This window comes from Eurypyga helias, unplaced genomic scaffold (genome assembly GCF_000690775.1).
Source record: "Eurypyga helias isolate BGI_N326 unplaced genomic scaffold, ASM69077v1 scaffold16960, whole genome shotgun sequence".
NCBI lineage: Eukaryota > Metazoa > Chordata > Aves > Eurypygiformes > Eurypygidae > Eurypyga > Eurypyga helias.
This window is the reverse complement of record NW_010227872.1, coordinates 35,839-53,896: the sequence shown is the minus strand read 5'-3', so window position 1 is coordinate 53,896 and position 18,058 is coordinate 35,839. Positions and strand designations below refer to the sequence as shown.

At 45.1% G+C, this 18,058-nt stretch overlaps 1 protein-coding gene across 2 annotated transcripts; it reads left to right on the top strand.

Moving 5' to 3' along the window:
• Positions 1–2,211: 2,211 nt before the first annotated feature.
• On the top strand, positions 2,212–14,914 carry PRPSAP2 (phosphoribosyl pyrophosphate synthetase-associated protein 2). 2 transcript variants are annotated; one of them, XM_010157811.1, is made up of 11 exons: positions 2,212–2,330; positions 2,944–3,094; positions 4,201–4,253; positions 4,368–4,434; positions 5,420–5,592; positions 6,024–6,139; positions 9,614–9,669; positions 12,010–12,158; positions 12,641–12,711; positions 13,697–13,843; positions 14,230–14,914. In XM_010157811.1, exons 2-11 carry the CDS (start codon positions 2,976–2,978, stop codon positions 14,386–14,388), a joined length of 1,110 nt encoding a protein of 369 aa, XP_010156113.1. In that variant the 5' UTR covers positions 2,212–2,330; positions 2,944–2,975; the 3' UTR covers positions 14,389–14,914. The 2 variants fall into 2 exon arrangements, with proteins under 2 accessions (XP_010156113.1, XP_010156120.1); XM_010157818.1 differs by lacking the exons at positions 2,212–2,330; positions 4,201–4,253; positions 4,368–4,434 and having other exon boundaries at positions 2,976–3,094; positions 14,230–14,447.
• Positions 14,915–18,058: the final 3,144 nt, after the last annotated feature.

Here is an 18,058-nt window from a genome sequence, read left to right as displayed (position 1 = left end):
TTTCCCGCAGCCTGAGGAAGGGGTTTCATCGGCCTTCCCTCAGGGGCACGGTGCGAGGGGGACCCTCTCCTGGGCTGTCCCCCAGCCCCACAGGTGGAGTAGCGTGGCCAAGCCTCTCCTCTGAGAGGAGGGATGGGATCCTGAGGTACCCCGGGGTGCCTGGGGGGGGATTCCCCTCCCAGGGCGTGTGGAGCCCGCCTGGAGCAGCTGAAGGACTTGGAGGGAGCTGTGGGGTGGAAGGGTTGACCCTCTGCCGTTTAGCCCAGGGGGATGGGTTAGTGTGCAGGGCCCTTCTGGGCCAGGGAGATTTTCCCTCTGGGGAGATGGATGAGGGGGTGCAGTTTCCCTCCAGCCCCTGGGGATCAATTCTTTAGGGCCGTGGTCATCCCACAGTTATCCCTGCCTCTGGCGCCTTGTGCGTGGACATGCTCTGTCCGTGGAGGTGTAAAGGCAGTGGGAGTAGGGTGTTATGTGTACCCAGTCCAGTGATTGCTGTGTTCATCACGATGTGTCTGTCATTGCGTGCAGCCCAAAAGAAGGGGTAGGAGTTGGTGGGCTGCAGCCCACTCCGGTGCATGTGTTCCCACAGGCTTGTAAGATTCATCCACCTCCAGCCAGAGGGTTATGGTCTCGTGTACCCTTGTGGAGTCCTGTCTTTACATGTCTAATAAAGTTTTGTGAGCTTGCTGTCATCCCACACCTGTTTCAAGCTTGGTTACATCAATATTACTCTACAAATGTAACTTCCCTCCCCTCTCACCCCTTACACGCTGTAGCCCATTTGCTGCTGAAGTACATTTGCCACGAAGGCCTTGACCTGTGGCTCTGTGAAGAGTTACGTTTGGTGTTGCTTGTGAATATGTCAGTGTCTTGTGGTGTGAAGTGCACCCTCAGCAATAATGAGGAGCCAACAACTCTTGTCTTTCAGCAGGTCTCTCTAACTTTGCCTACTCTGTGGAGCAGCATGATGGGAAAAACCCCACCAACCCCAAAAAACTGTGTCTTCAAGACACCACGTGGATGTTTTTTAGTAACGTTGGAGGTTATCTCTACTCTTTTCACCGTCAGTCATGCAAGCAGGGTGCTTTCAGGTGGTGGTTGGAGCATTTCTAGTACACTTTGTTGGGTATAAGGTGTATCTTTACGAGCATCTGACGGGTGATGGCTGTTGAGTACCAGCTCGGAGTTAGTGCAGCAAAACCAAGGAAGAAACACTAGCCAAGAAACAGGTTTTTAATTCTCTAAGTTGTTGGGTGCTTAGTTTGGGAGGGATAGAGCTGAGCTTTAGGCTGGGTGTCTGTAACCATCCTGCCTTCTAGGACTGTTATTATTTTTTTGTAATCTGAAAGCAAAGGCTGAAAGGGGTGGGGTCTTGCTTTGGTGGTATAGAGGGGCATCTCAGCTTCTAGCAGAGTCACACCATCTAGGTGTCCAAATTCTGTTGCTGAAACTCGCTACTTGTGCCCTCTTTGCTCAGTTTGGAGGTTTTGATGACGGGCAGGTTTTCATTCGCAGCGATTGAGCGTAGCACAGGTGTTTCATGAAGAGATTTGTTGTTGGGCAGTTCTTGACTTTGGTGTTGAACTGAGAATGAATCGGGTACGGTTTCTGCGGCAGGGTCACATCGAGCATGTCTGGTTGCAAAGGTGGGCAGAATGTGTTTCTCTGTAGAGCTAGCCAGTTGTTCCTGTAAGTGTGAAAACTCTGCTTTTTCTCTTAAATGAGATTTTGGAGCGCTTAATAGCTGATACACCATCAGTTGTTTGGAGGAGATTACGTGTGACTCTTCAATAATGATGTTTCTCAGCAGGGAGCCATTTGCTAGGAAAGAAGTTATTGATTTATCCAAACTTCCAGTTACTTTGTTTTGAATTATGCCCCTCATATTTGATATTTTCAGTCCCTAACATAATGCTAAAATGAGTGATGAGGGATCGGACGACTTATACAGCTGAAGTGAAGTGCGGTAGCCTACGGCTTTTTGAGTTGAATGTTACTTTTGTCAGTGTGTTTTGTTTTTTTTTTTAATATTATTTTATTTGAACAAAATGTTATAGTAGAAGTCATCCTGAAAACGTGATGTTGCAAAGAAGAATAAAAAGTGTCAAGATAGAATCCCATGAAGTCCTTGGTGGGATTAGTGGTTTGTGCCTGTATTTGGGAAAAAAAAAAAAGTGTAGATTTCCTCTTGATATTTTTTTCCTGTTTTCACAGGAGAAATATTAGTATCAAAGAATGACAGCTGCTTCACCAAGTGGATGCATTGTTCGGGAAGTCATTATTTACAGCTGCCAGCCTTATTGAACTCTTCTTGCATTTCATCCCCATTTGTAAGTTGATAATTTATTGCAAAGTCATGGAAAGATTTGCAACTATGGAAATAGTCTTCTAGCCAGTTTAGCAGAGCCAGGACCCGGGAGCTCTATTTAGCTTGCTTCTACCTCTGACTGGTTTTGTGGTCTTGAAAAAGTCAGTAAAGGTTGTTCAGTTCTGGAAAATGAACTGGACAAGCTGATGGAAAAGGGGATCCGTCGTATTAGGTGATAGCTTGAGGAAAACCTTTCAAAAAAGGGGAAAAAAAACCCCAACCCCAAGAACAAACCTGTTGAAGTCTGGGGGTTGTCCTGGGGGATCTTTGGAGATCTCTAGGGAAGGATTCTGCTGGAGAGTCTGGAAAGCTGGGGGCAGAAGAAGGAAGGCGAGGCAGGCTGAAGTCCCCTTCTTTGAGCTGTGTCGTTAGGTGTGCTGAGCTGTGTTGGTAAACAGTAGCTCGTGGGCCACAATGTTCTGTAAGGATGTCTCTGTGGCACTAGTCAAGTGGCACTATCAAGGATGCTGGAAAATACAGGTTCATGGGAAACTTTAAATTCTCTCTGTCTAGAAAGTGGTTTCTTTTTTTGTTTTTTTACTTTGTGGCTTTAACAGACCTTTGATCTTTTACAGCCTTTTAGAAGCGGAAAAACAACTTAGGTTTGATGTTTTGTGTGCCATCAACTGAAATTGGGGCCATCATGAATATAACCAAGGGTGGACTGGTGCTGTTTTCAGCTAATTCCAATTCGTCATGCATGGAACTATCGAAGAGGATTGCTGAGTAAGTAAAATCTCCTGCGGGGCAGCTTCGGATCTTGGTGTTACTGCGATGGGACTAGTTTTGCTGAAGGCTGGTTTTCCTGTTTAAGGAGACTTACGTGGGAAAATTGCCATGGTTTGCGAGAACATCTGGTGTGCTGTGTTGCACAGTGCACTCAGCGGATCGATAACAGAAAAAACCTCGTGCTTAAATTGCTCAGTGGCAGGTTGCGATTTGCTGCAGTATGTTACAGAGAGCACGTGGGAAAATTAACGTTTGGGTGGTGTTAAATAATCACGGCAGAAGGTTTTACCATTTTCTTCTCCCTGTAGCAATTTTTTTTTTTATATGGCAAAGCTGCATCCATCCTGCTCACTGTATGTTTTAGATGGGAACATTTGTTTAGCTTTAAATGCATGAACAGCTTCAGCAGAACTTTTTTGACTTAAGTAAGATCTTACCATGCTGCTATCACGGTATTTGGGTGGGGAACATTGCCAGGAGTGTTGTGTGTGATGGCTTTCCTCCTGAGGCTGACCTACCTGAAGTTAGGTCTAGGTAGGAGGAGAAAGGAGCGTGCAAGGAACTCAAGTTACATGCGGCACGCTCGGTTGTCTCCTTTTTTTAGTGGCGGGGGTCTGTGCAATACTGAAGTGAAATAAGTACAGCAGACATTAGTCTTCCATTATTTATCCAGTAGAGCTCATTAGTATTTCCTATTTACGTTGATGTTTCTGTAGAGCAGAATGATTTAAAGTGCTCTTCTAAGCACTGTGTGCATGTGGCCGCGTTTATATACATATATAGGTGGCAACATGTATAGAGCATGTATTGAACTAGATATTGATAATTAGAAATTGTTGCATGATTTAGTAATCAGGCATTATTGTTTTTCTGCTGCTTGTTCTTCTTAAGCGAGTTCAGTTCAGTCTGCAGTGCAGTTTCTGGAAATTGTGCATGCTTTGAGGCATTTCCACTGTAATTACTGGGTTTATGGTGTGGGATTTACTTGGTTTTCTCCTGTGGAATATAGCATTTTCAGTAACTATTGCATCGTGTGGGCTTTGGATTTCTTTTGCCCTTTGTTTTCCCATATTGACTTCTCTTTTCTCTTTCTGCCCCTACAGACGCTTGGGAGTTGAGATGGGGAAGGTTCAGGTTTATCAAGAACCGAACAGAGGTGAGCATTTGATGGGCCAAACTGGAAGTGTAGCTATGAGTGCATATGTGGCTACCCTTTTCTTAGACTTTGAGTTTTGCTATTGCAAACATTACATATTTCTCTTCTTGGCAGAAACGAGAGTGCAGATTCAGGAGTCTGTGAGAGGAAAGGATGTATTTATCATCCAAACTGTTTCAAAGTGAGTACCTGTTTAAAGACACTATGATAGTGTTTTGACATGGACTGTCCATAGGAATGCTTCTGGCTTACTTTTTCTTCACCTTTTAATGTGTATGTTATAATAAGCTTAGATTAACTGGATAGAGGCTTCTCTTTTTGGGGTTTTTGTTGTTAGTGGTTTTGGGGTTGTCGTGTATGTGCACAAAGAAGACTTCAGTATGAGTTACCCTCTGTCACTTCAGTTTTCAGTGAATATGTCAGATGCTCCCCTGGGTCTCTGCATTCTTTTGCTTATGTTACTCTCTTTAAAGTCTTCCCTTTTCAGCTCCCTGACTCCAGCACATTACCTAGCTCTAAATGTAGGAGGAGCATTTCCTAAGCAATGTGTCCCGTGATTCAGAAAACAACTTTTTCTTAATGTGAAAAGAACTTTACAAATACTAGTTTTTTTTTTTTTTAATGGCAGCAGAAATAGGAGGTCTCTTGGTTGATGACAAGTTCTCATCTAAAAAGATACCCTCTCAATCTTTGCGTTTAGGGCAGAAGATAGATGGTGATTGTTATTGTTCATGCCAACAGCAGGCTAAATATTTAGAGGAATATGTTCTAAACTCTGAAAGTTGGGTCTTTTTTATAGAAAAGCTTATCTACGTGAAAATATATACATATTTTGGTTTGTGCACAATAGAAAGAGATGTTGGAGATAAATTAGGGACTACTTTGTTACAGCAATGTGTTGCATTAATAAAAGCCTGAAGATAGTATAACAAAAACTGCTGAATTGCCCAAAATAGCCAAGTGAAAAAAAAAAAAATAGTAGTATAATTCTAGTAAAGAATTAAAATGCTGGGCCCAGGGCACTTGTGGTCTGAGGTGCACAGCTGGATTCTTCCTGAAGGTCACTGAGTCACTGTACTCCATACTGCCCTGGAGTGGGTGTCAATGTTGTGTTGAACACAGGATTTTTACGCACGACAGACAGAACTAGATGTTTCTCATTCCAGGGATGTGAATACTACGATCATGGAACTCCTGATCATGGTGTATGCTTGTAAAACCTCCTGTGCCAAAAGCATTATTGGAGTGATTCCTTACTTCCCGTACAGCAAACAGTGCAAGATGAGGAAAAGGGGCTCCATTGTCTCTAAATTACTGGCTTCCATGATGTGCAAAGCTGGTAAGGACACAGGTGGTTATGAAATAATCAGGGCAGTGGGGGCTCCTGCTGCCAGCTTTCGGGTTTACAGAGGTCAGCGTACAAGCTGCGACTCTGTTTAAAAATAACTGCCAAATTTTTCCTGGATGTAAACGTGTCAGATGGAGATGATCTTACCTGCCTCACTGTGGCACTACTGAGTCAGTGATGTAGGGTGTTCTGAGGTCCTTTTGGAAAGGACACAGGAGAAATTTCTGACCATGATGCTGGTGTGCTTAGGCGTGACGTAGTTACCACGTACGTACTTTCACTTAGTCGTCTTGTTCTAGTGCAGCTTAGAGATTGTGTTCTGAACAAACCAGTTACACTTACTAGAGAAATGATGAGTGTGTCTGTTCCTTTCCTTTTCTTGATGTGCTTCTCCGTATGTGTCCCTATTTGTTTTTTTAAAGGACTAACTCATCTCATAACCATGGATTTACATCAGAAGGAAATACAGGGTTTCTTCAATATTCCAGTTGATAACTTGAGAGCATCTCCTTTTTTACTACAATACATCCAAGAAGAGGTGAGGAAGGCCTGCTATTACAGTTGCTTTTTAAAATGACTTTTTAAAAATAATTTCTGAAGGCTTCTGACACAAATTCCTGTGAAAAGACTGACTCTTCAGACAGAATTTTAAAAGGGGGAAAGGTCATGTTGGGGCAAGGGGTGTGGTGGGGGACATTTGGTTCTTTTCTTCCCCACAGGCTTAAGTGTTACTTTCATGAAGAGCTGGCGTTTTGTTACCTGTGCAGCGATGCTATTCTGCCTTCTTAGATATATTCCCCTAACTGGTATTAAAAAACCAAAAACGATTTTCTTGCTCTAGACATCCTCTTCCTTTCTTATTTTCAGTTTCCTTTATATTTATAGGATGGACTGCTTGTGTAGGTGTAGTTTGTATCACATTATGAAAACACTTTGGAAATTAAGCTGTAAACTATGGGAGCCTGTCGATTGTACTCTGAAAGTCAGAGCAGATTGCTTCTTGTGTGGAAATCTTCACCTGCTGTTTGCTCAGCATGTCGTGACTTGAGGAGCTTAACTTCTCGTGTTCTGTGCGTCCAGCTCTCCATTGGACTTTTATAAGTCCTTTGAGAAGTGCTGCTGGTGGATTGATAGATACCGATTGTGCAGATGATAATTGTAGGTGTAAGATGCACGTTATGCCTCTGACTAATGATAATTTGTAATAAAGCAAATGCTTTCTTCTTGGTGAGAGAAAAGGTTTAGCTCACGCTTACTTTTCAATCCAAGCTATTTCTTTTTACAGAGAGATGAATGAGTCAATTAAAAAAACCCCAAAAAACCCAAAAAAACCCCAAACCCCAAGCCAAAACCAAACCAAAAACCCCAAACCAACATGACTTTGTTATGGCAGTGTTAAAATCTGTTTGGGGAATCAGTTACCGTTTGCGTCTGTCGTTACCATTTCAACTGTACTAGAGTCAAAGAGGATGCTAGAACAAAACTCCAGGCTCTGGCTGTGCCACAGGCAGTTGTCCTGCTGTGTACCAGGAGAGAAGTATTGCATGTTGAAAGCACTCCATAACTTTAAAAAAAGATGAAAGAAGTGGATAACCAAATATGCAGGCTCAAGGCAAGTTAGGCCTTTATGTGTTACTTGAATGTCTGGATTATGGTCAAGATCGTGTTCCTGGTTTAGTCTTGAAACACGTTTTGATACGCGAGCTCTTAGTGGTTTACAGAGAATTGTTGCAGCTTTGAGTCTGGCACTGCTGTGCGGTCTAACAGATGAACATTTGTAGAGACCCGCTGAAATACCCGTAGAGAGGTCCTAACAGATACTTTTCACTTTTTCATTTCTTCATTCCCCTGCTCGTCCAGGAGGTGACGCTAAAACTAGCATTGACTGAATGTGTCTGATCACATGGGATCTGTATTGGCAAATACCCCCACCAGCCAGGCCGTTTATAGTATCTTTGCTTAAAAGTTCCATCCAGTGCTGCTCAGGAAGAATTCAGTATCAGTCTCAAGGTCTCGGGGGCAGCAGCTCGTTGTATGTCCCGCATTGTGAATGCCGAAGCAGGAGAAACCTTTCGAATGGGAGTTGTGTTGGGGTGTACTGGGCAGTGCGAAGTAGAGTCCAGCTTGATAAGAACAGAGCACACTGAAGTGTTTAACTGCTAGATAAGAGCTTGTAGTTGTTCCTTGTTGGGAATTTACGCATAGGTGTGAAGAGAATGAGGTGGTGTTCTGGGATGAAGACAGTCCAGTCAGTGAAATTAACATGCTATAAAATAACGTGGTGATTTTCCTTTGTTTGCTTCCCAAATGTTCAATGCTTAGTGTCTCCTCTCTTTCCGATGCGTACATGTTAATCTTAGAGTGACGTAGCCCTTGGTTACAAGGAGTTGTTGATGTCTTACTGTCTTTTGGATGACATTTCTGGCTTTCTGACCTCATTTTTAAAGAGCTGAGAACAAATTTGATCACTTGGCAGTGGAAAAATGAGGCAAGGATGTCTGAACGAGATCAAAGCCTTTATTATGTCAAGTGACAGGCCCTGCCTTGTCCATACCTTCCATCATGTTAATCTTTGGCCTGTTGTATAACTAAGTGTTTGTAAAGGATGGAACATGCTGAATTCCCAGTATTACAGGTGGAGTTAGGATTGCAGATCATTAATGTAGCCTGACATGTCTTCAGAAAAGCTCTTGTTTTCAGTTGGTTAGGCCCATGCCCAAATTCAGAACTTAGTTTTTTCTTTCCCGTGCCTGTTACAGGTAGAGTGGTTTTGGAAACAGCTGGTGGAGTTTGTATGTGTGAAGATAAGATTGTAGAAGCACTTGAGGTTTTTTTTCAAACCCAAGCAAGGTATTTCTAAGCTCTGGAACAGGTATTTGACATCTGACAGCAAGGCGATGAACTGCGTGGCAGGGTATCACCCCCCTGGGTTGCTGTTGGAAAGGAGGACTGGAAGTGCACGTGGTGGAATGCTCGAACTTCAGGATGTGTGCTGGTTTCGGTTGGGACAGAGTTAATTTTCTTCACAGTAGCTGGTAGGAGGCTGAGTTTTGGATTTGTGCTGAGAAGAATATTGATAACACTGATGGCTTTTAGTTGTTGCTAAGTCAAATCGCACAAATCCAAACCAGCCTCATGCGAGTTACTGTGAAGGAAGTGAACTCTATCCCAACTAAAACCAGCCCAACAGAGACAGACAGGTCAGCGTGGGGTCAGTGTTTGCAGGGAAGACGGGAACTAGGGTAAGAAACTAGGAAGTGGGGACTAAAATACTGGCTAAATGGGGAGAGGGCATCTGGGATAAAAAGCCAGTCAGAACAGGGCAGGGGCAGCAAACCTGTGGAGACTGACTGGCGTACCCATCAGAGCTCCAGGTGAAACCCAGACCTCTTGGCCGTACCATTTTGCTGCTGTCGCCGCTTGCAGCAGCATCCTCTAGTACCCATCTGTCTGGGACACCGTTTGCAACCCTCTTAGACAGTGACTCCAGGATCAGCACAGGCAGTGTGGAATTTTTTTATCCCTTTGGATGGTCCGTATGGAGAGTCAGTAGGATGTGATGGAGAGGTGTTATTTTTTTTTGATGTACTCTGCAAATCAACCCTAAAAATAGGAAGTAGGTGAAATACTGTGTTTTCTAAAGGCTGCCATGTGCACGCAAAGACAAGTTGATCAGGAAACTTTAATTTTGATGGTTTCCTGTTTCTTTTAACACTGGTTTGTGTAACCTGGATGTTCTTCTAAAGCAGTTACTCTTGTGTAATCTGTAATATAACATGGTGTTTCTGAAAAGTACAGTTTCAAGTTAAAAATCTGAATTTTCTAAATACCTGTTTTTGCTGAGCTGTGAACTCTGATCATGTACTGTGGGTTCTTGAGGTTGCTTTCTTACGTTAGGTAAAGTGTTGGAATTCTTAAAATTCTTCTGGCAAAATAAAGTTCTCTGATTCTTACTGAGTTTAAATTTGTCTAAAGCTATGAAGTAGACATTGCTATCTGTTATTTGCTACAGATACCAGACTACAGGAATGCTGTAATTGTGGCCAAATCACCTGCGTCTGCCAAGAGGTGGGTAAGATCTGCTCTCTTGTGTTAGAGCAGGAAATCTCTACTGTGATTTTGTTCTGGGGGTCAAGCAAAGGACAGAGCCTAATAACGAGGAGATGCAGCCTTCAAATCCCTACCAATTCTCTTTTGTCAGATGTGTAGTTTTAACATCATTGCTAAAATCATAGTAAATCTAAGACTTAAAAAACCCCAAACAAAAGGATGAGGTAAATCAAATACAGTGCTTAGGATAATGAAGGTATTTAATCGTATTGTAATGTAAATGCACACAAATATAAATTTCCTGCTGTAAGTGAAGTAAATGGTTGGAAGTGTAACGCCATTAGTCCAAAATAATTGCTTAACGTGGTTGTAACTTGGAACATGGTTGATCAGACCCCAGGTAGCGATGGCTGACCACCTAGTGTGGTGAAGCAGGGTTTGACGGTTGGAGTGCTTGTGATTGTAGAGTCCTTGTTCTTAATCCATGAATCTTTTTGGTTGACTATTCCTAAACTCTTGGGAATTACACTGGTCTGGACAGGTGCTGTAAAAGTTGGAGGATGCTTTAGGAGATACTGTATTTGCTGTGGTGACAAACTAATCATTTGTTGAAAAGCTACCTAGACTTTTGTGCCAAGGAATCGCGATACTCTTTGTAAGAAAGATTTATGTTCGTTTATGTAGCAAATCAGAAATGCTTTAACTTGTAGAAGTATAGCATCATCTGTGTTTTCCAGCAGTACTTTTTCTGTGACTTATTTTGTTTTGGCCAGTTATTTGACTGTGTCTGTTGCGTAGTGTCATTATGGCCTCTTGGGAGCAGGCAGACACTTTTTGAAGCATTTTCATGCTGGTGCATGCCAGCAGATAGTCCACACACAGCTTCCACTGACATCAGTTGCAGACATAACCGATTGGTGTAGGAGAGGATCCCAGAGCTGTATTGTTTAGCTTCTTCACGTCTATGTGTGAGCATTTCAGAGCAGTATTTGAGGAGGAACGTTGTACTTGGCTAAGGGTGACTGAATGCCTCAGCCTGATCCAGGAAAACACTTCTCAGATGAATCTCTACTTGTGGAATAGAACCTTTGCTTGATGAAGTTCAGTATGTTTCTGTGGTTTCAGCTTACTGGAAAATGAATAATTCCTCTTACTGCTACTTTGACCTTTATTCAGCATAATATTGCATTTTAAAGTAATTATTATGATTTCATTGATAGGATTATGCCTTCTGAGTCATAACTCTTTAGATACATATATTTGGAATCATAACTTACCTGTAGTTAACCCCTTGAAAAAATGTCCTTGCTGGATGATAACCACAGGGGAGAAGATTATTCATGTTTGTTTAACTGAGCATCATGATGGGAGAAAAATGATTCTGTGGACTCTGAGTTGTTTGGGCAGTAAAACAAGGCTTAAGCGCAGAGGAGGCGATTCAGGCCACAGGTCCTAGATGCTAATGTTGGATCAAAGGGACTCGCTCTGGACGTGCCAGGCGCGCTTTGATCAGGAGACTAGATCACTGGCTTAGGCTAGGTACCTGGGTACCATTGCTGGTTTTAGTCAGGACAGTTAATTAAGGACTCTCAGGTGTGCAAGGTAAGGTAGGATGCATCTGTAAATTTTACATTCTGCTTCCAGCATCTGCGTTACAAGCACTGTCTGTGAAATTCCTATTTTCCTGACTTTCTGCTTTCCCCACTCCCCAGCTAACGTGACACTTTACACAGATTCCTAATTTCAGTTGTAGGAATACTGCACAGTGAAGAAACTGTTTGTAAGCTTCTGAAGATCCGGGCTATTTAACTTGGAAGTGTCAGGCAAAATGATCATCTGGATTCTCCCTTCTGTAGGATACCTAAGGTTATGTGTCAGAAGGTCAGGGACATTGTGTTATTTAGAGCACATCTTTCTAAAAATAACCAGGTAAACACCGGTTTTCATGTGGATATTTTTCTCCTGTTAAATGTAGATAATCCAGATATCTAGGCTGTTCATGGTTACTGTGAGATGAGACCTGCATGGGATCTCCGGAACGCCGAAGGCTTAGGAAATGGGGTTTTTTTGACTGTTGGGCAAAACAGAAGGGATTTACCAAAGCTATGTGACGTGCAGCATTTATCCTGTTGCTTCAAGGCCAGTATGGGTACTTCCAAGGTTATTCTGCCTCTTGCAAGCCTGGTGAAAAGATGCTAAAGGGACTAAGTGCCTTTTTCCATGTGTTTTCCTAAAATTTTCAGATCCATTTTTCCTGAAACTTTAGAAATAAAATAGAAATAGATCAGCACTGTATACATTTGAATTATTTTACACTGAATGTATTTCTGTGTTTTTATTTTAACCCTTTCCCTGCAGGGCACAGTCGTTTGCTGAGCGCTTACGGTTGGGAATTGCTGTGATTCATGGGGAAGCTCAAGATGCCGAGTCTGACATGGTGGACGGTCGACACTCACCACCTACAGCCAAAAACGTAGCCGCTATTCATCCCAGTTTGGAGATACCCAGTAAGTAAGTTTGTGTGTGAAAGTGGTGTGGGGGTTTTGGGAGCTGCCACTGGTTTTGTGTGTGGCTGTATAATATCGTGGGCCTTGACAGAGTAACCTTGCTGAGTGTGGATGTGATCTATAGCTGCGTGAGCAAACTTCGTGGCATAAACCTAGCTTGGATCTCAGTAGGGGGATTGAACTGGTGGTGTCTGGAAACCACTCTATTCTCCAAAGTAAAATCAAGAAGTAAGTGAATTAGTTAAGAATTTGGGTGTAAATCAATGTAGTTGATGCTTCAGCTAAGTTTCATAAAACCATTTCTGTATTAAAACCCCGCTGTTTCTTCTCAGTAGTGCTGTGAAGTAGGTGTTGCTTCACTTCTCTCTGTAACAGTGGTGACCCGTGCAACGCCAGCATTTCCACAGTTGAAGTAAATTGTATAAACTTTCTCTTTCTTTCTCCTTTCTACCCCTTTAAAAAAAAAAATCACTGTTAATCAGTGCTGATTCCCAAGGAAAAACCACCCATCACAGTTGTTGGAGATGTGGGAGGAAGAATAGCTATCATCGTGGTAAGTATGATGCCGTAGCTTTTGATAAATGATACCAAATGCGTTGAAGCTGCAGAAATCAAGTAGGCTTTCTGCTGTGCCCACAACCAGACCGGTTGACGGTGGGCTTTGATACTGCGCTTCGTGTCATGAGGCAATACTCTGCACGCCTACTGAAGCTGACTGTGAACTCTGATCCCTGCTGAAGAGCAGCACTGGGACCTTGTTTCTGTGAACAGACCAGATAAATTCCGGTTTAAATGCTTGTCTGAAGGTGAGGAGGTTTAGGTGGTGCTCACACATCACTCGAGGGGAAAATCAGCCCGTTTCTGTTCTGTGAGTTCAAAAATGCCAGTGAGGTAGATACGATGCAGTCTTACGGTCTCTCTGGGCTTGTCATGGAAAAGGGCAATTTTCTGTTTGTTTGATTTTTGAATGAGTATGTCAGTTGTCTTGGCTTTTCCCCTTTCCCTCATGGAGCAATCCCTCGGCCCTTTGGTGTTGCAGTGGCTTTGGACACTGTTTTTCCGCTCTTTCTCGCTTGCTGTCTAGCCCAGGTGTCTGAAGAACATCCATTTAGTGTTGGCTGTAAACTGTTAATTTGAAAAAGATAGAATCGCAGACTGGTTTGGGTTGGGAAGGACCTTTAAAGCTCGCCCAGTGCCACCCCCTGCCATGGGCAGGGACACCTTCCACTAGACCAGGTTGTTCCCAGCCTCATCCAGCCTGGCCTTGGACACTCCCAGGGATGCGGCATCCACAGCTTCTCTGGGCAACCTGTCGCAGTGCCTCACCACCTTCTCCGGGAAGAATTCCTTCCCAATGTCCCATCTCAATCTCTGTCTGTCCATTTAAACCCGTTACCCCTTGTCCTGTCACTCCCTGCCCTTGGAAGAAGCCCCCCCCCAGCTTCCTTGTAGGCCCCCCAGAGTGTCAGTCTGGATGTGCCGTGTGGATCTGTCTGAGGATGGGGTGAATCTTCACTGACTCAATCGTATTTTGACAGGATGACATAATAGATGACGTCGACAGCTTTCTTGCTGCAGCCGAGACCCTCAAGGAGAGGGGGGCTTACAAGATCTTTGTGATGGCCACTCATGGCCTCTTATCTTCAGATGCTCCCAGGCTGATAGAGGAGTCTGCGATTGATGAAGTAAGCGTGGATTCTGACGTTCCAATTTGGAGTTTTTGAAGCCAACAGTTTTCTCCTGGCTTGATTCTTAAAATACATGGGCTTGAAGGATTCAGCTGGGAGGTTTCTGGGTTCGGGCTTTCTCACAGTGGGGTTCTATGCTAGAATATTGGATCTGAAGCAATGGGAAACCAGGGAAGTACTGAGCTGAGGGGCTGCCAGGGTTGGCAGACTTTTCCCCTCGCTGCGGGAGGGCTGTTTTCCTACCTTTGTGGCAGAATGGAAGGGAGGAAGGACAGCTTTAGTATCCATGGCTACGTGGACATTCCCTTGGGCAGTTCCAATAAGGGAGTTGGAAAACCCTAAGGGAGCTGCGTTTTACTGATCACATTGCTTTCTTTCTGTAGGTGGTTGTTACAAACACAATTCCCCACGAAATACAAAAACTCCAGTGCCCTAAAATCAAGACTGTGGATATCAGCATGATCCTCTCGGAAGCCATTCGCAGGATCCATAACGGAGAGTCCATGTCGTACCTGTTCAGAAATATAGGACTGGATGATTAATGCTTTTTCATTCTAAACACACCCCCCCGGGGCCAAACTGGAAGCGAACGGATAATGAGCTGTGAAGCATCGTGCTTACCTTAATATTTCTATTGAGCCACTTTTTGTTTTCTCTTGGTTTAAGTATCAAGGTAGAACAGTTTTTAAGAGCTGGTTTTTTTTCTTTGCAGGGTTTCTTTTTTTTTGGAGGGTGGGATGGGGTGGGGAATATTTTACAAAAAAACCCTGTTCTAGTTGCTTTTAGGTTAGTTGCACTATATACAGGATGGAAACCCTCCCCCCAGAAAACACTTGAGGCAAGAATTTGGCTTTTAAATGAAACATTCCCAAAGTTGCTTGCTACAAGTGCTTCAAAAGATAAAATGAAGTGACTGTATAATATTTGCCCTTTAAAAGGCAAAAAGGTGGTACCGTTGCGCGCGGCTCGGTGGGTTTGTAGGAGTGCTTTCCTCGAAAAGCCTATGAAATACGCACCTGTATTTATTTTCTGCGACGAAGAATAAAGACCTGTTTTGTGTGAGCTTTCTAAACACGGTTCACCTCCGAGTCACTTGTCTCCTAAAGCGTGTCCCCTTCAACACAATTCGCAGGTACTGCGTTACGGGAAGAAATCCAGAGGGGAATTGATTCCTTGAGGCTAACGTGTTACTTTGGAGCAGGAAGAGGAGCCGGGCGTCTTGGCCGTAAGGAGAATGCCTCTGCTGGCGGTGGCAGCGGAACGCCTGCTTTGCCCTTGACGCCCTGTCGCGTTCCGCCGAGCGGGTTCGTGAATCGCAACCTCTCGCCGTCCGGATGCAGGTGCTCTCACGAAGTGTGGTCGGATAGGGGTAATTCCACACTTCCAGTGTGCTGCTTTCCTTACGGGTGTGTGGGCGGGAGCTGAATCTGCGCCTGGATGTCAAGGAACACCAGGGACTTGGGAATATTGTGGAGGGCAGAGGTTCCAGCTGGGAAGATCCCAACCAGCTCATGAATGCTTTTTCAGAGGTTCGTAGCCTGGCCTGAACAATGAGCTAAAAAACAGCCGCACAGCTTGTCCGCGTTTGTTTTCCCAGCCATCCTGCTGCATGCGGGTATGGAATGACCTGCCAGCACACTGAGCTTCTGCTTTGGGGGAGCCGATGTCCCTGACCTGTTGCAGGGGAAGCGGTGGTGGAATCGACAGGCGTTTCGGGGTGGTTTGGTCTCTCGATCAGAACATCCCGCAAAGGAGTAAAACCTGTGGCGTGTCCAAAGCCAGACGTGAACACCCAAGTGTTGCCACCGTTTCTCTCTGCTTGGGACAAACTTCTGAGGGTGTGGAATTGTTTTTAAGGATAAAGAGTTTGGTTTTTTCCTTCCCTTGCCTGTCTTGGCGCAGCACTGGGAATGGCAGGGGCCCAGGCTGTGGCTGGAAGAGCTAAATATCAGCAAAAGACCTTGATCTTGGGCCATTCAAGTCAGAGGGTGACCCTCTTTCAGCAGCCGCACGTTTCTGTTCAGATAACGCTGTTCCTCATTCTGGGGGCTGCTTTTTCATCAGACACTCGGGTTTGAGGTTTGCAGCCCTGTCCGGCGAGGCACGTTCTGCCTCTGAAACGCCGAAACGCGAGGCTGCACCTGGTTGTACTTTAAGGACAGGAGGTTGTTAAGCAGTTTGGCCATGTTAATGCCTACGCTGAGCTGACCTATTAACACTTGTCTGTACTTCAGATGTGTTAAAGCAGGTTAAATTCCAGCTGAGCGGTGAGGAAGAAATTCCGTCCCTCCCGCAGCATGCAGGCCTGCTCCTGGGTCCGTCGGTGGCTGTTGCAGGGAGGACAAACCCCCTGACCTGTCTCGTGGTGGCTGTATTAGTCGCAGTGTATTTATTTTATCCGCCAGACCTTGCGATACGTGGTGTGAAAGTGTGCTGCCGCTTGAAAATGAGCTGCCCAGGCACCCAGTGTGGAAAACTGATCGGTAAATCCTCAAAACCGTTAAATTCAAGCGTTGCTCTCCTCCTGTTCTTTTTGTGTTGGCCTGTGGAGGAACAGCTTCATCTCTTCTGTGAGTGTTTCTGCCCATCGGCCCTCGCTGGCGTCTGGGCTGGCCACCTTGTGCTCGCAAAACTCCCTGCGTTTGGTCGTGGCGTAGTGTGTAGAAACCCCCAACTCGGGCTACTCCAGTGCATTTCCTGTATTGATTGGGACTGAAGAATTTGGGAATGGTCACGGTCGTAAGACTGGATCGCTGGGCCTTTGGCTTTTCGTGGTTGAAAGGGAGCAAAGCACCTGCGGCTTCGCTCGGATGTTTTTCATACCCCTTTCATTACACCCTACAACTGCAGAGCTGCCTGAACTCCACGTGCTTGTCCCAGGAGCAGAAATACCAGCTCCCCAGAAATGCCAGCTATTCCAGGTGGTATTGCTCTGGGATTCTTCAAACGTAAAGAGCGCTTAACCCCTGCTTCATTTGGCAATTCCTACAGTAATTATCTAGGCAGAAGATATGTCAATTCCTTCCAGACTCTTATCTGCAAGAAAAGTGCTGGGTTTTGGTTTACAGTTTGTGGAAGTCAGAGCCCCTGGCAGTTTCTCACCCACAATATCTAGGTTTAAGGCCCCCCCTGAGCTGGGAGCCTGTGCCCTGAGAGTCTGCGTCACAGAAATGCAGTAGTTGCAGGAGCAGCTTGGACTGGACCCTACTGCTGCTTCAAAAATCATGCAGGAGAAGCAGAAAACCCCAAGGAAAGGGGGATTAAGATGCTGCTCGTTTGTAAGACACCAAAATCGAGGTGTTCGCCCGCACCGCACTTCCTCAGGTGGTGGGGAGGGGAGGGCGCCAGCGGCGAGCCAGGCTGCCCACCTGAGCGCCTTCGGATGCGAAGCTCCTGCTGCCGCCTTGTTTAATGATAAATGCCCTCAGGCTGCTAACGAGTTACTGATTTGGTGTCCGAGGCTTTCTGAAGGAGGCCGAGGAGCGATGGAGGGCAATTCCACGGCCGGAGCCTTTACCCCCTCGCAGCAGTTCGGCGTTGCCGACCTCGTCGTGGTGGTGGTTTATTTTGCCTTAAACCTCGCGGTGGGAGTGTGGGTAAGTGTGTTTTCTCCTGTTTCCTTCCTGCCTTTTTTGATATGTCTGTTTTTCAGGGCTGGCTTTTCTGTATGGAATATTTGGAAAGCCTCTATGATTTTCCTGTTGTCGTTTGGGCTTGTAATGTGCTGCCTTGCGCTGGGTTTGCTCTATTCTGTTGTACAAACCCTCTGCCCCTTTCACCTCCTGTGGAAAGACCCCGATAGCCTGAGAACGAGGTGGAATTAACCACGGAACAAACCTCTCCCCTGGCCTCCGGTCTGCTGGGCGTAGGCAGATCTCCGGCTTGTCTATTAAAGGCTGTTGAGACAAATGCCCTGCTTAACAGAAAAGCCCCAGCTCCCCGCAGCTTCAGACAAAGGCTCTCCAAAGCCATTTATTCTGCCTTGCAGAAAAATCATAACCCAAAACAGGCCTTATTAGCCAACCCGTCTGCTCGGGATGGCGGTAAGACGGGTGCATCCTCCGTGTGCTTCCCCCTCTCCGGGTGCCTCCTTTGCTATTCGTGGCTCCAGGTACTCGGGGTGCAGCCACTGTTTCGTGTAATTAAGCTCGAGTTGCAGAGCTCCCATTAATTATCCAGAGTCTCCTGTCTCTTGGCTTCTTGTCTGGGAGA

Excerpts from the sequence above, each read along its gene's own strand:
- PRPSAP2 (XM_010157811.1), top strand. The coding sequence starts at position 2,976 with ATGTTTTGTGTGCCATCAACTGAAATTGGGGCCATCATGAATATAACC. Across the intron at positions 4,435-5,419 it reads ATCATCCAAACTGTTTCAAA|GGATGTGAATACTACGATCA; the intron begins GTGAGTACCTGT and ends TTCTCATTCCAG. Across the intron at positions 6,140-9,613 it reads TACAATACATCCAAGAAGAG|ATACCAGACTACAGGAATGC; the intron begins GTGAGGAAGGCC and ends TATTTGCTACAG.